The 23369-nt window shown below is 40.2% G+C and overlaps 1 protein-coding gene across 1 annotated transcript in view; it reads left to right on the plus strand.

The window, feature by feature from the left end:
- Positions 1-23369, plus strand: part of dock1 (dedicator of cytokinesis 1) — a 197617-nt gene that overhangs the window by 148062 nt on the left and 26186 nt on the right. The window contains exons 31-40 of the mRNA XM_088324183.1: positions 3103-3203; positions 3289-3347; positions 4697-4845; positions 7014-7099; positions 7163-7319; positions 8886-8926; positions 9018-9108; positions 11661-11780; positions 13751-13840; positions 19117-19221. Coding sequence (XP_088180309.1) covers positions 3103-3203; positions 3289-3347; positions 4697-4845; positions 7014-7099; positions 7163-7319; positions 8886-8926; positions 9018-9108; positions 11661-11780; positions 13751-13840; positions 19117-19221 — 999 coding nt within the window. The remainder of the gene's footprint in view (positions 1-3102; positions 3204-3288; positions 3348-4696; positions 4846-7013; positions 7100-7162; positions 7320-8885; positions 8927-9017; positions 9109-11660; positions 11781-13750; positions 13841-19116; positions 19222-23369) is intronic.

The following is a 23369-nucleotide window of genomic DNA, read 5'->3' on the forward strand; positions in this document are numbered from 1 at the left end:
TTTGTGCAGGCTTGGAATACACGGAACAGCAAAAATGATGTTGGCAAGCTGTTTGGATTGATTTTCATTTGGTTTCTGTGGCATTTTATGTTCGTTTTGGCAGAGATCAAAGAGATCAAAGCCTGGAGAGAAAGCTTACCGCGTCTTGTGAGTCATCATTTGAGTCATATTAAGTTTCTTTTGTCTTTTCTTAGCATATTTGCTATTGGAGTCATCCAAAAGTCATTGAAAGGTAATCCAGTTCAAGTAACCCTACCCAACCCTGCCCACTAGCTAGCTTGCACCCTGCTTCAACAAATCAATCCCAAATATTTCCTAAGTAGCAGAAAAGTTTGCGTTTGAGTTGCTGTGGCACTCCATTTGATGGATTTTAACCTCAAGTTAGGTTTTACTGTAATATTTTTCCAGATGTTTCAAATAAGTATTATAAATTACTGTCTGCCATTGTGACGATTGTAACGAGGCCAATTTATCGTCCCAGGGATCAAAGAAAACATTTTAGGTGGAATTATTTGTATTTCATTTTGAACTTTGTTTTTGGTTTTCAATCACTTGAAAATAATTCTTGAAAGTCTCTGCTATTTCAGATCATGGTTTTCTATCTATCTATCTATCTATCTATCTATCTATCTATCTATCTATCTATCTATCTATCTATCTATCTATCTATCTATCTATCTATCTATCTATCTATCTATCTATCTATCCCGATATCTATCTATGGGATCTCTATCTATCTAGACATCTATATCTATCTAGACATCTATATCTATCTATCTATCTATCTCGACATCTATCTATGGGATCTCTATCTATCCATCCATCTATCTATCTATGTCTCTATCTATCTATCTATCTATCTATCTATCTATCTATCTTTGTCTCTATCTATCTAGACATCTATCTATCTAGACATCTATTTACACTCTAGACATCTATCTATCTCTCTCTCTATATCTCTACCCACATACCTATAAGAATAATCACAGGTTAGGAATGATTTTGTCTTGTAGGAATAATCGTAATGGTAAAAACATTTACTCAAGTAATGTACTTTTTATCCCTGTATTTTAAGAGTACATACCACATTCTCCTAATATACACGTTTTTTTAAATATACAATTTGTGATATTTGACAGAATTTACATTTGTTCTGTTACAACATGAGACGTGTTATCCCCAGTGGGTACGTACTGGTGCTCGAAATCCTTGAAAATGCTTGAATTTTAATGATGTGCATTCAAGGTTTTATTTTCGGGCGTCGTGCTTGTAAATGCTCGGAATTGTTGCCAAGTTTCCCGGCAGTCTGCCTCCATTGACCACGCATTAAATGAAGAATACCAAAACGGATGCCGACACTGCTCTTTTCCATGTCTTTTTCCTCTTCCTTCGTAATTAACGGAAGCTGGTTTGAGTTTGTATGGCGTCCTCCTGTGATGCTTCATTGCACCTACAAGTTGCAACTAAGAGGACAAAGACATCAGACCAAAGACGCTGGGAGGCTGCCATTTTAAGGAACGATGGTTAAAAAACGGAAAAAACAACCCACGGCTAAAACGTGGAACAATTCCACACACAGTGCTGCAAAGTATGCAAAATAAAGAAGATATTTAACTTCACAATGGGAAAATCTGCTCTCTCCAGTAATACGTATTGTCATTCGAGAAGATGACTCGCCCAACTATGATATTCCTACTACCGTAAATTCCGGACTATAGAGCGCACCTGATTATAAGCCGCACCCACCACATTTTAAGAGGATAATCGCTTTTGTACTTACACAAGCCGCACCTATATATAAGCCGCATGCGCCCACATTATAACAAATAACACAATCACAAAATTAACCCAAACCCGACATTGAGTCCCGAGATTGTGACTGAATATAAAGTACACAGTTCAAAAACCCCAGCTGGCAAAATGAACGGAAAATGATACCGGTACTTAAGGTTTGATGCATACCTGCAGAGTCCGGGTCCCATTGAAAATAATCCAAGGAAAAAAATGTATATTTCCAAAGGTAAGGGTGGGAAAAATAGATATCCACTATTGTCCGCCGCGTCCACAAACACGTCTCACCTTTACTCCACTTCCCGTCAGCCCCCGTTGTTTTCGCCCCATGTTTTTGATTCGCCCGTGGAAAACATATCAGAATAAGTCTCTAAAATAAATACATTACAAAAATATACAGTTGCAAATACATATTATACATGGTTACACATATTTACAAAGAAAGACGGTACACCGAGAGAGTTTTCAAAGCTTTAATAATAATAGTATAACTTTCATCCCAAACCGTGCCTGTGAAGGGTAGCAAAACGCTACTAGGAACACGCTCGCAACACTGTAAACAGGTCTGTTAAAAAAACGTACCGTACATGTAGAAATCACGGCAAACCATCCTCATCTACCTCCTTAGAACTGACATCATCAAAGTCGTCTTCCTTCAGTATGGGAAAGAGACTTAGTCATATAGACCTCGTCCCACGCTCCCTTATTCAAAAACACGCTAGCAACACGCTTGCAAAGTAAAGTTTACGTGCAGTAGCTCTGTTTCCTTCTTTATCGAACTGCTCGATTGCGTTTAGCTTGAAAGCTGCGTCATGTACCATTCTTTTTGCAATTTGCATGATGAGGATATATGTCTACGCTAATTTAATTTGTGCACAAGCTAAGAAGTTGCAGTCTTCCTCTGTGCATATATTCCAGCAGTCTAAATCTTACCTTTTGTACTTGAGCGCCGCTGGCGGCCGTTAGAAAAATGACATAAATTGGCCGCTTCACTGAATAAGCCGCAGGGTTGAAAGTTTTGGGAAAAAGTAGCGGCTTATAGTCCGGAATTTACGGTAACCGTTTTCCACACTCAAACAGGGCACTCTGATATATGTAATAGTGCAAGGATCAATTCCAATAATGATATGACAATTCGTGATTAGCTTTGAAAATGTCATTTTCATTTTTACTGCAGAAAATGGAAAATTGTCCGGGAAAGTCCGTCAAAAATGTTTGTCAATGTAAAACTTTAACTGTCTCATGATATCGCCCCTTTTTGGTCATCTTTTTTGCTGCTGTACCTAATATGTTCTCTTTTGTCATCCTCAGTTGTGGAACAACTACTTCCACTTGGCTGTGGCCTTCCTCACTCAGGAGTCGCTGCAGCTGGAGAATTTTTCCAGCGACAAGCGGGCCAAAATCTACCACAAGTCGGTCCCGTCCATTGTTTTGTATCTTTCCTGAAAATGCCGAATCTATAGAGACGTCACATTTTCATCCCGGTGATGCTTTCAGGTACCAGGACATGCGGCGGCAAATCGGCTTCGAGATCCGCGACATGTGGTACAACCTAGGTAAATGACAAAATACTCTCCGGGTGCTCGGAATTCTTGAAAAATGCTTTTTAAATGATGTGTTTTCGAGGTTTGAAAAGTGCTTGAATTTTGGCTGAAGCGCTTGTAAATGCTTGCCGTGTTTCTTTCCAAGTCTGCTTAAAAAGGAAGACGACACTGGTCTCTTGAGTCTTGGCTTTGCCATTGCATTTCTTCTATCGTGATTAACAGCAGCCGGCATTAGTTTGTACGGCATGGTCCAATGCAGTGTCATCGCCCCCCCTATGGGACAGGTGCTTGCTACACCTAAACAAAACGTGTTTTAAGTATTATGTATGAATTACTGATGTTTATTTAGGGTGTTAGGGAAAAAAACTATATTACAATTGTAGCGTTTACCAAATTGTTCAAATTAATTATCTGACTCCATTAACCAAACACAAACTTTATTCTCCTAACAATGCATGCTCGTTTTTTAATGGGAAAATGAACAAAGATTGCCGGCATTTTCACACGGGGGTAGATTTATTTTCTTAAAGTATGTAGCTAAGTGAATTCCGTCGAATTTTGCCGAATTATTGTCGAATTATTCCAATTAGTCGTCGTCGAGCCTCCCATCTCTCGTCTCTGCTCCCGTCTCTCTTCTCCCGTCTTTTTTCATACGTCGGGGCGTCGGCTCCTCCCCCATGGGCAGGCCAGGAACTCCCCACCTCGTCTGACCGGTGCATCACGAAGGACCTCCCATGGGGCGGGTCAGGTGCCAACTTCACCTCCTCCTCGCCGAAAGACGCCGCCATGTCAATAGGACTCACAACAAGAAAGTGCAACCCTTCTCCCCGTTCTTGTTTTTATGTAAACATCATTCTTGTCCAGGCCACACTGACCCCAAGCCTTCCCTGTGAAAAATCCCCACTGCATTCAGCAAATGTAATTTGTATTTTATTAAATCCCTTATAGTCAAATAAATAAAATAAAAAAATCCTTCAAGGGCCTTGCAAAAAAAATTAAGGTATTTCCCCAGTGGTAAATTCTAATGGGAAGAACTTCCTGCAACTTAAATTGTGAGCTAGTTTTTGTCTCATCGATATTTCCACGCGTACTGTTCAGATCTACAAATATAGATTTTCGATTTACTGGAGATCTAAAAATCGAGATTATAAAAGGCATTTTTCAATTACAGATATATTTGTGGCTCTGCAAAATACAGGATTCACACTGGATTCTTTTCTTTAGATGGTACTGGAGAAATCTGGAAATCGGCTTTGAAAGTCCTTAAAAAGTGCTTAAATTTCATCTGCGTTCGAATTCTGTCGCCCGGCTTCCTTTTGAATCAAATATTTTGAATATATCCTTTGCTCCACCCCTAAAAGGACCCCACAAGATCAAATTCATCCCCGAGATGGTGGGCCCCATCCTGGAAATGACACTGGTTCCAGAGATTGAGCTTCGCAAGGCCACCATCGCCATCTTCTTCGACATGATGCAGTGCGAGTTCCACTTCACCTGCAGCTTCCAGAAGGTACTTTCGGACTTTCTCTTGAATTGAAGACGAGCACGAGTCTTGAGTATTGATCAAAATGCTATAGGGCTGCAACAAGCAATCGGTTCAATCCATTAAAACTATTACAAGTGTGACATCAGCATTGAATTTTGTTGTGATGAGAACAACAAAAAAGGTACATACTTTAAAAATCCTTTTCATTAGACTTTGCACCACTGAACAAAATTCCCATGAAACAGTCAAACGCTCCAAAGTTAACAGTTTTCAAGGGAAAGTGCTGCAGAAATAGAGAGTGTCAGGACCAGAACGGAGACAGGACCCACTCGCGTAACGTTTCTCACAGTTTTATTGGGGAGAGGGGAAAGGATCGTACACAGGATTCGGAGGTCGCGGGGGGCAGGTTGCTCAGACGTGGCGGTGTCGAGAGCGGAAAAAAACAGGACACTAGCCGGGACGGGGGAGCAATAATAGTGGTCGGGATCAGAAAATAAACAAAAGACGTGTCGCCGCGAGCTGGCTAATAATTGGGCGGATCTCCTTTTGTGTTTTGTTGTTCTGCAATAATCGAGAGCAGCCGAATGTTCTACCTGGTGACGGCATAAAATCCAGCTTTTCTGCAAGAGTTTAGGCGACCTGAAGCGGCACTGAAAGGAAGGAAACGTTCCAGTCCCGGGGTTCGCACGGGTGCTTGAGATCCTTGAAAATGCTTCAACTCTCATGTTGTGTATTTAAAGTCAGGAAAAGGCTTGGATTTTGGGTGAAATACTTGAAATTGTTGCCATTGCCGTGTTTCTTGGAAGTTTGATCTATAGAACACACAAAAAATGAAGATCCCCCCTCTTTTTTTTTTTTTATCAAAATGACACCGACTGAGTCATTATGGCATTGTGAAGCCTCACCTTCCTCTTTTGGTTAAACCCAAGAGGACAGCTCTATTTAGAAAACAAGCTCTTTTGGCTCAACTCACTTTTGGCTCCCAAACAGCTCCTCAGGTTTTCTTAATGATATATTATCAATTGTAATGAATCTTAATTAGTAATGTCTATGTTTTGCAGGAGATCCCTAAAACAGATCTACAAAAACACACTGAACAGATTTCAATTTGAAGATTATCACAAAATACTTTAAAGATGAAACATTAAAGATATTAACTTTAGTGATATAGATAAACAGTAAAACGTAAAAGAATAACTATTCAGAGCAATCAATATGATTAAAAGTCCAATTTGTAATCGCAAGAAACTGAGAATTATAGCTCCAGTTTGTGTTTTTTCCCTCTCCTAGATTTCTATCTGGCCATTTAGTTTGTGTTTTACTCTTTCCGCTTGCAATCTAGCTCCTATTTAGTTTTCTACCTGTTTACATTTCTAGCGAACTATCAAGCTACTTTTTAGCTACTTAGCAAGACATCTATGTAAGTCGCTATTTTAGAAATGGATATGAAAGTGGGTGCCATTTGCGCTCATTAGTAACAATACGGCTTGTGTTAGGAATTCAATACATTAAAATGTAACGTTTACTAAATTGTTCGAATGAGTTATCTGACTCCATTAACCAAACACAAACTTCATTCTCCTAACAATGCATGCTCGTTTTTTTATGGAAAAATGAACAAGAAACCGGTATTTGCACACGGGGGCAGATTTATTTTCTCTAAGTATTTAACTAAGTGAATTCAATCGAATTAGCCGAATTAGTGTCTCTCCTCGTCGAACCTCTCTCTCGATTGTCCCTCTCACAATCTATCTTCTGAAGTTCCTCTGCCCACGTCCCTTCACAAGTTGGCCGACTCCTCCCATGGGCCGGCCAAAGACTCCCCACGTGGACTCCACCTCGTTGCCACCTCGTCACCACCTCGTAGCCTCGATGTCTGAAGAAACTCAAAACAATACCGAGCGTTTATCAAAACAAAGCCTAACGTCCTTCGTCAGCGCACTGTTATCAAAATTCCCCGGCCAAAACACTCTGCACTTGGAACGGCGCGTCCTGTCATGGAATTTAAGCCTTCTCTGTGAAAAATCTTCATTGCATTCAACAAATGTTACTTGTATAAAATCCTTTATAGTAAAATGTATAAAAATCCTTCACTTTCAATTGAGAAAAATGACCATCGGAGGTCTCCACCCATCAGGAATTGACTTCATTTCCTCACTCAGAACAAAATTTCACTTCCTGTGCGATTGCAGTTTGAGAACGAGATCATCACCAAGCTGGATCACGAGGTGGAGGGCGGTCACGGGGACGAGCAGTACAAAGTTCTCTTCCAGAAAATGTAAGCGCGCCTCCCGACCCGCAGATGGCGCCGTAAGACTAACGCCGTCGAGCTCCTTCACAGCTTGCTGGAGCACTGCCGCAAACACAAATATTTGGCCAAAAGCGGCGAGAACTTTGTGACCTTGGTGGTACGCCTGCTCGAGCGTCTGCTCGACTACCGTACCATCATGCACGACGAAAACAAGGAGAACCGCATGAGCTGCACAGTCAACGTGCTGGTAAGTCGCACGGCCCAATCATAGTTTTTGTATTTTTTGCATGTTTAGCACTCGTCAAATGCTCTTGCATTTTTAAGCCGGCTGTAATAGGAAGTATCCGTTCCAAAAAGTTCCACGTTTGCCCAAAGAATGTTTCTCCAAAAGTCGTGAGGATAATCAAGATGCTTTTTTGGTAAATGGGAGACAATTCTTAGTGTTTTTCTGCGACTGCAGTGGTTTTCGCCTGGGAACTCTCCCATGGGTGCAGTTTTTGGCCAGTGTCTTTCGTAAAGGGGTAGTCAATACCGATCTTAACTGATGCCAGAGGGTGGTGCAGTTCCTTGGATGTTTTCTGAGGTTCTTTTGTAACCTGAATGAGCCGTCATCACACTCTTGGGGTAACTTGAGTGGGTCGCGGTTCCCAGTTTTCTGTTTTTGGATAATGGCTCTGACAGTGGTTCACCGGAGCCTCGGAAATGGCTTTGTGACCTTTTCTGCACGGATAGATTTCAATCACTTTTTTCTCATTTCATCAAGAATGTCTTTAGATCGTGGCACATCGAATGTGTGTGCTCAATTGCGCACTGCCCAGAGCTTTTCCGCGCACAAGAAAATCGAGCCGGCTCACAAAAATCAGGGCTCCAAATTGCTCATTAAGAAGCGAATTAAGTCAAAGTTACAGTGCATGAAGGTCAAAATTACACGGGTTCCCCTGACGCTGTGTTCTAAATGCGGTATTTGGAAGTCAGTGTTGAAGTAGAACGAAGTGGAGTAAAGTCAGTAGAGTTTTTCGAAAACCGGCTTCTTCGGCTCGGCTCACTAAAAGGAACCGGCTCTTTCGGGTCCTAAACGGCTCTTCGGGTTGTTTTTGCTCCTTTCATCCCTACACGACCAAATATGATGTAAAATTATGCACAAAATGACTTAAAGGAAGGGGGGTAAAAGAACAAAAAAGAAAAAAATACCAAAATGAAAAAGTAGTGAAAAGCTGAGGAAAAAACAAAACAAAATGAGAAAAAAAAGGAAGAATTCAGAAAAAAGCCAGGAAAAAAGAAAATAAGTAAACAAAGAAAAAAAGTAAATAGAGAACAAAAAGAAAAAAGTAACAGCTCGGAAAAAATAAACACAATGAGATTTTTTTTTTTAAATGAATTTTTAAAATAGTAGAAAAAAAACAGGGAAAAAGAAGAAAAACTTTGTGTTGCATTCAAATAATTTCCAATTATATCAAGTGAATCTTGTTGCCAACATTTTACTGATTAAATACAGTTCTGTATCTTGCAAGAGACCGTAATGAGTCAATTCATTCAAAAGTGAAAAATGATTTTGCATTGCCGGAAACTCAGCAAAATGTAACTTGATGTCAAGTTTTGGACATGTTGGATAATGACTCAGTTGCCACACTTGGGATTGCCGTTGCTCACTGTTGTTTCAAGCGTTGCTCACCCACTTTGTGTCAACGCTCAGACCTTGTGGAAAATGACAGGGAACATTGATCAAGAGGATTGTTACAAGAAATAAGAAGCATTTTTAGATGATAGAGATACATTTAAACGTGATTTTCTCATTTGCGTCTTTCTCTCACAGAACTTTTACAAAGAGATCGACCGAGAGGAAATGTACATCAGGTTAGCATTTCCTCATTCGATAAAGACGAGACTCGCGTCTCTTGTTTTTTCACACGAGATTCTTCATTTTTCCTCTTTTGTTTCTCAAAAGGTATCTGTACAAGCTGTGCGACCTCCACAAAGAGTGCGACAACTACACGGAGGCGGCCTACACGCTACTGCTGCATGCTAAGTTGCTCAAGGTATCGATTTAGTGCAGTCCATTCCGCACCACAAGTCTCTACTTTTTTGCTGCGGCTTTAAATACACTGTTCATTTGAGCTGTGAAAAGTGATGGGTCCCGGAACTCGCATGCTCATAAATCTATGGCTCCCCAATATTTAGTCTTATCGAAATTGTAAATCTGCGACAAATATATAATATAAATCTATATATTCATTCAGTTTTAATCATCACACTTAATTGGTAATACAAAGCAGTTATCACTTCAGATTTTTCAGTTCACAAAAATACTGTACATTATACAAAATAATATTGCTGAAATATTAGTCCATATAGTCATGCAGTTTTAATCACTTCAGATTTTTCAGTTCTTATATTCTTCGTGGGTTGCTGTCCCGCCACAGTTGAAATGCCTTCTCAAGGTCCAATTGCAGCAACGGAATTTCCATAGCTAATTTGTGTTTTCGTTGTCAATGTGCTTTTCTGAAAGTTCGTATTGCGAAATGATTCATGCCATCCAGTTTTTTTGTCACGCTGGGTGCACGCATCACAGAGCATGTGGCCTCCATTATCATCCTCCTCATAGCGTCACCAGGAATATAATTGAGTCCATTTTGGCAGAAAAGTCCTTTTCTTGCTAGGAGTATTCTTTTGTTTTACTTTCGTCGAATCGTTCGCTTCAACACATGTGTTTTCCTTGCCTTCGCGCTCTTCTAAAGAATTTCTCCGCCGTTTTTTCGTGCTGGAATGATGGCTGTTTTTACCACTTTCTGTACTATGTTTCAACTTATTACCGACACTGAAGAAATGACCAATTTTTTGTTGATTTGCACCTAATACTGTTTTTTCGGAGGCATACTTATCTTTCACTCAACGACAACCATCACAACAATGACATAATCTCGAAGCAACAAGATCTCTTTTGCCGAGATTTCGTTTGCCGAGATCAGTGTGAGACCAAAACAACAATGGCGGATTAGCCTGACGAAAAGTTTGAGTGCGGTAAATCTTTGTTTAAAAAAAATAATAATAAGTAATCAGGTAATAATGACAATTTGGTGTCAAAAAAGTTGCGTCCCGCACGTTGATTTGACACGATGCGTCCCCAGCAAAAATGATGCGTCTAGGACGCAGGGACGCCGGCAAACCAGAACACTGAAATATGGTGCGAATTAGCTTCATTTATTGCTTTGTTTTTCTGGTGGGAAAACGGCGAGCTGCTCTTATCCACAGCGCATGCGCGCCAATTATAACACTGCAGTGGCACCTGGAAGCATTTATGATGCCCTTCGAGAGAAATGAGTCCATGTTTTTACCAACATGAATCATATAGTACAGGGGTGGAGAACAAGTTTGACACAAGTTTTTAACTGCGGGAGTCAAAGAGCCACAGCACGCCCCTTTTTAAGCTGTCAATTTTTGCTTGCGTAGTTCGGTACCTTAGGGGTATTCCGTGTCAATATTAGCATGGGCTGAGCTAAAATGACGCTGAAGATTTTAAAGTCTTGAAATGGGATATCGTGGTACTGCATAATAAACAGTGATTTGCCATTCCATTCAACAAAAAAAAGAAAGCATCTTCCTGAAATGCCCTGTGTTCATCTTCTGTCAGGTTCAACCCAACACTTGTAAGAAAAACCTGCGTACAAAAAGACACAGAGAATTGTGTATGGTTTTACTTGCAAGGAAAGTGACAGGAAGACTGCTTCAGTTACAATCCTCCTCTTACTCCAAAGCAGTCTTCCTTCTGCTTGCCGTTTATTTAGAAAAGGAACGCCCTAGTTACAATGTGGTTTCAACTGCTAAACAGAAGGGGTGCGTTTGAAGGTTAAATGTTCCAGTTGAAACCAGTTCTTGCACAACAATTTGTTATTTGAAATGTGACTGCTTAACTCTCTTCACGCTATCTTCAGGAAAGAACCTTGGCCTGCGCTCAAATCTGTAACTGATTCACACCGTTAGTTCTCTCCAGGGTGCATAGGAAAACTTGTGCTTGTGAGAACATTCTATTTTGTAAGCACAATATTTCAAGCAAACATATAACACACATAGATTATAGTAAAGTTAAATAACTTATGTACATTATTCCAACATCTTCATGTTTCCGTTTTGTTATATGATGGATTCAAATGTGTTTTAAGAGGGGAGAAAAACTAAACATGAAACGAGACTAAGAGCCACAGTATATAGAAAATATGATGAGGCAAAGAGCCGCATCCTTATCGGCAAAGAGCCGCGTGTTCGCCACCCCTGATATAGTACATACCAAAACTGTAGTTTTGACAGTGTTTAATTCAATATTTACAACACAAGCTATTTCGACTATTTCACCCACAAATGAAGTCCTAGATTTAAACATCCCTGACACGCTGCAGTAGGGCTGCAACAACGAATCGATGACAATAATCGTGAGTTGCAGCCCTACTGCACGAGTGGCGAGGTCAGCGAGGGATAAACGGCAATCCTTTTAGCGTGGATTGTCAAATTTTGTCACCGGCGTTCGAGGAGGAGACGGGAAAACCAGGGACCGTCTCTCTCGGCGGTCGGACGAATGACGTCTTGTCTGTTTCAGTGGTCGGACGAGCCCTGCGCCGCCCACTTGACCCAGCGCGACGGCTACCAGGCCTCGACTCAGTGCCAACTCAAGGACCAGCTCTACCAGCAGATTATTAATTACTTTGACAAGGGCAAGGTGAACAGCTACACCGGGGGTGGGCAAAGTACGGCAGGCGGGCCACATGCAGCTTTTTCATCCGGCACGCCAAACAAAAAATGGTCAAAATATGAAACGATGAAGGAACGAAATTCCATTTTAAACCAAAACAATGTAACGTAATAGGAGGAAGCACATGCGTATGCTTATTTCGTCCTACCCCTTCAAATACCTCACTAAGTCTATATAATGTCAATAAATTAACCATAGGAAATAAAGTACTACTCATAAAAACGTCATTTTTGGTGCCAAGTTTGTCCCCAGTGTCCCTTTGTGTGTCTACAACCTAAAATACTACAAAAATCCCTACACAATAATTATCAAATTTGGTGCTGAAAAGAACAAAAAACTTTAGAAATACTACAAAAAAACACTACTACAGTATTACTATAATAAAAAAAAACAACCACAGAATTACTACTATGGAAAAACTGCAGAAATACTACAAAATACTCGTCAATTAAAACTGCAGTTTTAATACAGAAATAGTGCACGAATACTATTACGGAAATAATACAAACATACGACAGAAATACTACAAAAATAGAACTAAAGTCCTTTTACAAAAGTACTTAAACACTACTGCAGAAATAATAAGAAACACTCCAAAATAAAACGGCAAATATGACAAAAATGCTAAAAAAAAAAAAAAAAAAAAAAAAAGGAAAATACTACGCAAACTACAATGTAAATACTACAGAAATACCACGAAATACTACTACAGTAATTTTACAAAAATGGAAAATTCTCAAAATACTTTGAGGGAAATACAATAAAATACTACAGAAAAACAAAAGAAATACCATAAACTACTGCTATGGAAATACTTAAAGAATACTACAGAAATACTACAAAATACTCGTCAATTAAAACTGCAGTTTTAATACAGAAATAGTTCACGAATACTATTACGGAAATAATACAAACATACAACAGAAATACTACAAAAATAAAACTAAAGTCCTTTTACAAAAGTACTTAAACACTTTTGCAGAAATAATAAGAAACACTCCAAATTAAAACGGCAAATATGACAAAAATGCTAAAAAATAAAAAATAAAAAAAATACTACGCAAACTACAATGGAAATACTACAGAAATACTACTACAGTAATTTTACAAAAATGGAAAATTCTCAAAATACTTTGAGGGAAATACGATACAATACTACAGAAAAACAAAAGTAATACCACAAACTACTGCTACGGAAGTACTTAAAGAATACTACAGAAATACTACAAAAATACAAGACGATAAAACGAAATAATAAATGAAGTGCTTAAAACAGCGGTGTGAACGTTCCAAAACCAATTTAATGAAACTAATCGCTTTAAAAAACACATATCAAGAAGCCTAACATATTGATATTTGCATGTATATTTATTTATAAATTTAAAATAATGCTTTAGGTCTCCAGGATGGGCCCCTAGGCCACATTTCCTATCCAATACTGCGGCCCCTGACTCCAAATGCCCACCCCTGGGTTCCGCACACTTAAAGCATTGATCATAAGCAGGGTTGGGTTGGGTTACTTTAACTGGATTCCTTTCAATGACTTTTGGATGACTCCAATACCAAATATGCTAGTAAAAGGCAAAAGAAACTAAATAGGAATCAAACGATGACTCACAAGACGTGGTAAGCTTTCTCTCCTGGCTTTGATCTCTTTGCTCTCCGGCAAAACGAACATCAAATGCGACGGAAACAAAAAGAAAATAAATCCAACATCATTTTTGCCGTTCCATGTATTCCGTTGCTCCCCAAGCCTGCACAAAATGGAGTCATTTTATTCCCATTGAGTTTCTTTTGTCTGTTATGAGCATATTTGGTATTAGAGTAATTCAAAAGTCATTGAAAGTAATCAAGTTCAAGTAACCCTACCCAATCCTGATCATAAGGCACCGCGGAATCTACGATCTCGTTTTTCTCATCCTTCTTTTGTCTTCCAGATGTGGGAGGAAGCCATCGTCCTGGGGAAGGAACTGGCGGAGCAGTACGAGAATGAAATGTTTGACTTTGAGCAGCTGAGTGCATCCCTGGTACAAAGAAATCACCAGAAATGCAATCAAGTGTTTTCCATACATGGGAGGATTCTGCCGGGCCACCTCTGTTTAAATCAGGGCTGTCAAAGTCATTTGAACTTGGGGGCCTCAGGATAGAACAAACATTCTCTCGGGGGCCGGGCAAGTAGATTAGAGAGAAAGAAAAAAAAAAAAAAAAGAAAGACAGACAGACAGACGTTTTGGAATAGGCTCATATGCAAATGTGGGGGTGGGGTTTAACGTAGGCTTTTAGTCCCCCGGGTGGAGTTAAAGAGCCTCATGGCATGAGGAAGAAAATGATCTCCTCAGTCTGTCCGTGGAACAAGACTTTAGTTTAGTTTTAGTCCAAATGGCCTCTTTTGGAAACGCCCAAATATTCAAGTCAAGTCAAGTCATTTATTTTTGTATAGCCCTAAATCACGAAGAGTCTCAAAGGGCTTCACAGATTGTTACACTATATTACACAGACTATTGTCAACCGACAAGAGGAGTAGGTTATTCGTATGCAATAGAGTAGAGGTGAGTTTTAAGTTTAGATTTAAACATTTCCACTGAGGTTGCAGATCGGATCTCAGGGGGAAGAGCATTCCACAGCACCGGTGCCCGGATGGAGAACGCTCTCGAACCAGCAGAAGACTTCTTTGCTCTCGGGATCACCAGAAGACCGGCACTCTCAGATCGTAGGCTTCGGACCGGGACATAGCGGCAGATCAAATCTGAAAGATAAGAGGGAGCAAGTCCATGTATGATTTTGTACAGTACTAAGAGAACTTTGAAGTCACATCTTTGGCTAACTGGGAGCCAATGCAGGTTAGCCAAAATCGGTGTTATGTGATCGTACTTTTTTGTCCTAGTTAAAAGCCTCGCTGCGGCATTTTGTACTAGCTGAAGAGACTTGATTCTGGACTTCGGGAGACCGGAAAGTAGTGCATTACAGTAGTCGAGACGGGAGGTAACAAATGCATGAATTATTGTTTCCGCATCAGACTGAGACAGTATTGAACGGATTTTAGCAATGTTGCGAAGATGGAAGAAGGCAGTTCTAGTAATTTGCTTTACATGCATCTCAAATGATAGATCAGGGTCAAATATGACACCTAAATTTTTAACTGAGTCACTCTGTGTGATGTGACATTTGTCAAGGTTCACAGCAGTTTTTGAGAAGAAGTCACGGCATTTAGAAGGACCAATGACTAACATTTCGGTCTTTTCAGGGTTAAGACGCAAGAAATTGAGTGACATCCACTCTTTTATCTCAGTGAGACAGGCCTCCAAATTTCCACAGTTTAGTGTGGAAGATTCCTCCAACGGAAGATATAGTTGAGTGTCGTCTGCGTAGCAGTGGAAGCTGATATTGTACTTGCGGATAATATCACCTAATGGAAGCATGTAAATGTTGAAAAGTAGGGGGCCGAGCACAGAACCCTGCGGAACACCGCAGGTAACATTAAAGGGCTCAGATGTCGTTTCACCATATTTCACACAGTGCGTCCTATCTGAGAGGTAGGATCTGAACCACGAGAGGACGGTTCCTGAGAGACCAATCCATTTTTCCAACCGTTCTAGTAGGATATTGTGGCGCACTGTGTCAAAAGCAGCACTAAGATCCAGCAGCAGCAAAAGTGATGAAGCGCCAGAATCCATTGACATTAGGAGATCATTTGTTACCTTGATCAGCGCTGTCTCAGTAGAGTGGTTAGCCCTGAATCCTGATTGCATGGATTCAAAAAGGTTGTTCTCAGATATGAAAGCATTCAGCTGCTGTGCCACTACTCTTTCGAGTACTTTAGAGAGGAAAGGTAGGTTTGACACAGGTCTGTAATTACTTAAGATTTCTGGATCAAGGTTGGGTCGTTTCAGTGTGGGTTTAATAACGGCGGACTTAAAAGCTGCTGGAACTACACCTGAGGAGAGTGATGTATTTATAATATTTAGAACTGAAGGCCCAATGACGCTAAAAAGACTTTTAATAAGTGAACCTGGGAGCGGGTCGAACTGGCAAGTTGTCGGTTTGGCCGCAGTCACCACTTGTTTGAGATCATCAAGTGACAGTTCACTAAAACCGGCCATTTTCCCTGGGCAGCCACCCTGTCGTGCATCTGTAAGTTTCAGTTCTTTAATATGAGTGGTACTAATAGTATCTTTAGCAATTTCTTCCTGTATGCATTGAATCTTTTTAGTGAAGAAGACCATTAAGTCCTGAGCAGAGTGTGTCGAACTATCAGCGGTAGTCTGTTGCCTTGTAAGCGATGCTACAGTGTCAAAAAGGGCTTTGGGGTTGTTCTTTTGAGACGCAATCACCTTCGAAAGGTAGGCCGATTTTGCAGAGGCAAGGGCCGCTTTATACTTTAACAAGCTATCACACCAGGTTTGATGGAAAACCTCAAGCTTGGTAGCGCGCCATTTTCTCTCCCATTTCCTGCATTCTTTTTTAAGGGTTCTAGTTTCATCAGTAAACCAAGGTGTGCGTCTTTTAGGACGTGATTTTAGTTTTAAGGGCGCTATGGTATCCATCACACTAGTCAGGGTGGTATTGAACTCATTCGTGAGTGAGTCAATCGAGCCAGTGTATTTAGGAAAGGACGCAACTGCTTCAGGAAGGAGTTCAAGGAGCTCAGAAACTGTGCCAGTGCTTATATTGCGTCCGCTAAATCCTTCAGCTTTTTTAACACTACATTTAGTTAGCACCTCAAATGTCACTAAATAATGATCGGAGATAACGGTAGTACACGGTAGCACCATAATGTTTGAGGTTAAAACTCCTCGAGTCAGAATCAAGTCTAGCGTGTTCCCATTTTTATGGGTTGGCAAATCAACTAGTTGAGTAAAACCAAATCCATCAAGTAAAGAACTAAACGCAATAGTGAGTGAACTGTGTGGGTCATTCATATGAATATTAAAGTCTCCCATAATTATAATTTTGTCTGCATAGGTTACTAGTTCAGACAAAAGTTCAGCGAATTCGTCTAAGAAAGTTGTGTATGGCCCAGGAGCACGATAGATAGTTATTACATCAATTGACAATTGAGGGGACCGCGTCACAAGAGCCTCAAACGTTTTGTAATTATTAGCGGTCCGTGGATTAAATTTAAGCGATTTTTCGGAGATTAGCGCAACACCACCACCCCTTTTCAGCGTGCGTGCTGTATGACTACTCTGGTAGTCTGGGGGAGAAGCATAATTAAGCGCTAAGTACTCATCCGGGCGTAACCACGTTTCACAAAGACCCATACAATTCAGTTTATAATCACGAATAATATTATCTACAAGTAAAGCTTTAGGGGCGAGGGATCTAACATTCAAAAGACCAAATTTTAGCTTTGCTGAATCATTTGACTTAGCTGAACTCTTTGTAGTCTTTGTCGAGATCTTCAAAAGCTCCCGGCGTTGTGGCCGTTCGTGAGCGCTGAGTTTAAAGCTTCGGTTGTCCGGCGAGGAATGAATGGTGGAATTAGTTACATCCTCGCGTCCATCCTCGTGTCCATCTTGCTGCTTAGACTTCACACGCTTCACACATCTACCTGCACGGCAGCCGCGTTTCCTTTCCGAACGGCGTCTCCGCCGTCGCCGCTTATTAAGAGGGATGGATGTCCACAACGAAGCCGGGTCTCTTTGAAGTTCGCTCGGTATATCATGAGCGGTATAAAAAGTGCCCGAAAAGTCGAAATGTAGACGCTCACCCAACCGAATAAGTTCGTCCCTACTGTAAGTGGTTTTAGCCACACATGTGTCCAAAAGTGAAAGCAAAAAAGACAAGAGAACAGCAATAAATAGAAGGTTAGCTGGAGAGCTACGAGCCGCAAGCATGTATCCATGCGCAGTCGCCATGTTTGTATCTTTATATTCCAATATTCCAAACACAATATTTTTACGAAACAATCCGGACCAGGAATTAAGTGTAACATTGTTGGGTTAAAAAAAAAAATATATATTGTTAAGATCAAAAAACGACAGAAAAAGCCAACTTTTCAGGGTACGTTTTTAGAATTGATATGAAATTCAACGTCTACCTACTGTTACTTTTGACTGTTGGATCACACGAGTTGGGGAGGATTTTGCAGGGGAGTCAAAATAAGGCACTACAGCAGCAGACGCATCAAACCGCTCACTTCGTTTACAACGAAAAAAACGATACCGAGATAGAGGTTACCGCGGCGAACTCGTTTAATTCGATTCATTGGCTGTTTGGTGATCGTCGGTGTATACCGGATGGTACCCGTCATTGACAAATTTTCCGTACAGATTTTCTTGTACGTCTTAACGTACCGTAAATTTCAGACTATAGAGCGCACCTGATTATAAGCCGCACCCACCATATTTTTAGAGGAAAACCGATACACAAGCCGCACCTGTATATAATCTGCATGCGCCCACATTTAAAAATGTAACACAAACACAAAATTAACCCAAACCCGACATTTAACAACTGGAAGTGGCATCGAACCGCGAGATGACGAACTGTTGCGCTAAAATTCTGACGAAGACATGGTTAATCTTATCTATCCCGGCTGACGTTCAAAGAAACTGTGCGGGTCAGATGTATCGACATTTCGTTCTGTATACACGTGTACACGATTGACAATAAACTGAATCTGAATCTGAATTAAGTCCCGCAATTGAAACTAAATGTCCTTCATTAAAGTCCACAGTCCAAAAATCACAGCCGGCAAAATGATACCGGTACTTAAGGTTTGATGCAGACCTGCAGAGTCCGGGTCCCGTTGAAAGTAATCCAAGGAAAAAAGTGCATATTTCCAAAGGTAAGGGTGGGAAAAATATATCAGATGAACACATTTACTCCCGCAACTCCTTTTTCTTTAACCAACTTTTTACCCCCTCTTCTTTCCTTGTCTGTCCCTCACCTTTAGCGGTCCCCACTTAAACTCGGCACCCCGCGTTTGTTCCACCCCTCCTTTTTCGTACACCCGTGCAAAACATATCAGAATAAGTGTCTAAAATAAATACATGACAAGAATATACAGTTGCAAATCCATATTATACATGGGTTGCACATATTTACAAAGAAAGACGGTACACCGAGAGAGTTTTCAAAGCTCCAATAATAATAATATAACTTTCAGTGAATAAGCCGCAGGGTTGAAAGTTAGGGAAAAAAGTAGCGGCTTATAGTCCGGAATTTACGGTACTCGGTACGGCAAAAACCTACAGCTTGGCAGGTATGCTTCAGACCCCTGTCGACTGTCCACCCACCATGACTTGGAAACACTTGATTTGAGATCATACGTGAGATCAACTCGTTTTTGTATCCACAGCGAAAACAAGCCCAGTTCTACGAGAACATCGTCAAGGTGATCCGGCCAAAACCCGACTACTTTGCCGTGGGCTACTACGGCATGGGATTCCCCTCCTTCCTGCGGGTGAGTAGGCGACTTTACAAGCAGGATTCTTGCGCCTTCTGAAGAGTCCCTGAAAAGACTTGAATTATCAGGAGTTTTCAAGGGTTGAATTTATAGTGAAATGCTTGAAATACTTGCCAAGTTTCTCAAGTCAAGTCATTTTTATTTGCGACGCCCTTAATCACAAAGAGTTTCAAAAGGCTGCACAGGTTATTGCACACTATTATTTCAGACTATTATGACACTATCCCCTGATCTGGAACCAACATGAGGGCAAGGAAAAACTCAAAAACCTCAACATGAGGAAAATGAAGAAACCTTGAGAAGGGACCGCACATGTGGTAACATGTAATCCCCTTTCAGGATGACCAGGCTGCAATGGATGTTGCAATTACAAATAGTACTGAAATATTGTCAACAAAAAAATATAGGTTATTCATATGCTATAGAGTAGAAGTGTGTTTTAAGCTTGGATTTCAACATTTCCAATGAGGTTTTTGAAGCATTTTTGAAGGGGCGTCGCTACTTAGCGGATTTTCACTTTTCGCGGGTGGTTTTGGTCCCCGTTAACCGCGATAAACAAGGCGTTACTGTACCACCAAAATGAAAAAGTAGTGAAAGGCTGAGAAAAAAAACGAAACAAAAAGAGAAAAAAGAGCAGGAAAAATTCAGGAAAAAAGCCTGAAGAAAAGAAAGAAGCAGATAAAGGCAAACAAGGTAATAGAGAACAAAAAAGTGCTGGGAAAAAATAAACGTAATGAGATTTTTAAAAAAAAAAAAATTTTAAAAAAGTAGAAAAAACGGAAAAAGAGGAAAAAGTTTGTGTAATGTAAATAATTTCCAATGATATCAAGTGAATCGTGTTGCCAACATTGTACTTCCACTAAAAAATGTGATTAAATACAGTTGTGTATCGTGCAACCGACTAAAAATGTTAGTATAATGTGACAAAAGATACCAGGGGAAAAAAAGAAATGGAAATCTTGTGAGAGAAATGTAAAAACAAATGACGTTTGCAAGCTTTGCAATCGTACATGAGTCAATTCATTCAAAAGTGAAAACATTTTTTTGCATTGCCGGAAACTCAGCAAAATGTAACTTGATGTCAAATTTTGGACATGTTTGATGATGATTTAGTTGCCACACTTGGGATTGCGGGTGCTCACTGTTGTTTCAAGCGTTGCTCACCCACTTTGTGTCAACGCTCAGACCCCTAAGGAAAATTCCAGGGAACATTGCTCACGCAGCCAGCAAAGAAGCCCTAAAGAAATGGTGAAGGTCCACTTTAGAGAAACGATTCATCTCTCATCGGCAATTTGATCCTTTCATGTGTCTCGCCAGACGGCAAATTATTCTCGTCTGATCTTGGATTGAAAACTTCCTCTCTGATGAGGTCCTCTTGTCTCGTTTTTGAGATTTGCCACTTCTCCTTTGCCCTTCACTTTGATTCTTTGACTTTGGCGTCAAAATATGGCCGCCGAGTCTAAATAAGAGAATAAAATCGGACGTTAACCCCGTCAGACTGTTGGCGTCTTCACAATATCACCAGCTACTGAAACACGCCGTGCCGCGTATTATCGGAAAGCTTCTACTCTTAAAATTGAAGATACGATAATTCAAAATGTACTTATCGTAGAAACATCACCATCGGTCTGAAACAAGATACCCCAAAACTCTCAATTCAGTCATGCTCACCAGCAACATGCTCCCGCAGTCAGATTATTATAGGATTACCCGCAAATATGGTCTTGTCACATCCAGGACAATCCAGAGAATCCAACTTTGTGAAATATTTAGTCCAAAATACACCACAATTCCCACAGATTTAAAAAAAAACGCCTTAAAGTATTTCTGTATCATTGAATGTTCCCTGTTGCAATTTTTGTGAATTTCCCTACAGGTATGAATAAAGTTTATCTATCTATCTATCTATCTATCTCTATATATGTATCTATTTATAAATATATATAGATACATATATATATCTATTTATATATATATATCTCATCTCATCAGCTGCACCGCTTATCCTCAGTAGGGTCGCGGGGATGCTGGAGCCCATCCCAGCAATCATCGGGCAGGGGACACCCTGGACTATATATATATATATATATATATATATATATATATATATATATATATACATATCTAAACAATCCGGATCGGGAATTAAGCGTAACATTGTTGGGTAAAAAAAAAAATATTGTGAAGATATGAAAAGGTCAGAAAAGTCCATTTTTCAGGGTACGTTTTTAGAATTGATATGCAATTCAACTTTTGACTGTTTTAAAAACCTGATGGTGTTTTCAAGAAAATTGAGTGTAACAAAATTCAGATGGTGGAGAGTGAGAATGCTGGCATCATTTTTAGTCTTCTTAATAACCCGCGGATCCTTGAAAAGTCTTGATGAAAGGCATTGAATTTGTTCTTCGAAAAAATAAGGCCTGAAGTGTCTTAAATCCGATTTTCAAAAGTCTTAAAATAAGATTTGTATCTGTTTGAACTAAAAAGATTTAGCTGCATCATTATAAAAATGCTTCATGAACGGAGCAGAATAGTTCCTTGGAAATAGTAGTCATAGTATTAGTAGTCAGTAGTATTTACCTGTATTGACTCCTCTTCATTCATGCAATGTTTGCGTTGTGTCGTCTGCTACAAGCCACCTGAACTCCTTTCCACGATGCTTTCAATGCACGTTTACGTTTTGGAGCGTCATACATTTTGTTAGCTTCTTTTGAATCTTTCTTCTGGGGCTGAGGTTTTGCCTTGATTCCTCACCACTCTTTCCACGATGCTTTCAATGCACGTTTACGTTTTGGAGCGTCATACATTTTGTTAGCTTCTTTTGAACCTTTCTTCTGGGGCTGTGGTTTTGCCTTGATTCCTCACCACTCTTTCCACAATGCTTTTAATGCACGTTTACGTTTTGTAGCGTCATCCATTTTGGTAGCTTCTTTTGAATCTTTCTTCCGGGGCTGAAGTGTTGGCTCGATTCCTAACCACTTCTCCATTTTTCTTGAGGTCTCTGTGCCTCTACTTTGGAAAACAATATGAAAATGCGCAACCTTATAACGCTCGGGAAAGTCCGGAAGCATCGAGTTATTCGATGCAGGCTGCCGAGTATGCAGAATGCCAAACGAACCGAAATTCCGAAATTTCCAAACGGAACGAAGATTGCGAAATTTGAATAAAGACGTTATTTCAGACACTGATTCTTTTCATTTCTTTTGTTTTTCATGTCTAAAACTTTGGAGAGTAATAGGTTTTTCAGATGGAACGTTTTTAACTGAACCAAAAGACATTTTTTTAGATGAACATTTACTTAAAATGGCCTCTCATTCCTGTGGTGTCTTTGTTTCAATTGCGTGCGCGTGTTTTTTGTAGTCTCGGTCTTAAATTTCATTTCAAAGGACGTTAAAAAGTCTTCAACTTACCTTAAGATGTAGGAACCCTAAAATCAGAATGAGCTTTGTCATAAATATGCAATCGCAGCTAAAAACGGTGATGTATTTGCAGTGTCACTTTTTTTTTTTTTTTGCTTTTTTTTCTCTTCCCATCAGGCCCCGAGCATGACGCGCTTCCCCTTAATTAATTTGGGAATTGAGGCGTGAGCTTTGCATGCAGCAAGCAAAATCATTCAAGCAGTCCGGTTGGGGGGAGAACTCCAGCTCAGTTGGTTTTTTTTTTCTAATCGCATTTCTTATCGCGCAAAGATTCCCACTCCTCACATTACCTAAAAAGTCATACAAAATGGGATGCACAGTCAGGAGGGTTACCGTATTTTCCGTACTATAAGGCGCACCTAAAAGCCTTTATTTTTTTCAAAAGCTGACCATGCGCCTTATAATACAGTGCGCCTTATATATGGATCAATATTAAGTCGCAAAGTCTTCCAACTAACTTGCAGCCGCCGACTCGATTTTCCCCCGAACGCCAAGTCGTCCGCGGTGTATGCTGGGATTTATTTACCGGCGTTTCATTGGCTAACCAATGTGTCAATCATCATTTGAATCGGTCACTATTGGCTAAAGTTATTCGGAGGTCAAAGGGCGGATCCTTTTTATCATTTACAGGCTGGCATTGGCTTAAACGGCAAAACAAAGCCTGCAATCGGCCGAAAAAGATGAATGTGTATAGCACGTGGTTGACGGCATACAGAAAGCATTTTT

The sequence above is a fragment of the Urocampus carinirostris genome, chromosome 19 (assembly GCF_059441175.1).
Source record: "Urocampus carinirostris isolate Australia breed hairy pipefish chromosome 19, RoL_Ucar_1.0, whole genome shotgun sequence".
Taxonomy (NCBI): domain Eukaryota; kingdom Metazoa; phylum Chordata; class Actinopteri; order Syngnathiformes; family Syngnathidae; genus Urocampus; species Urocampus carinirostris.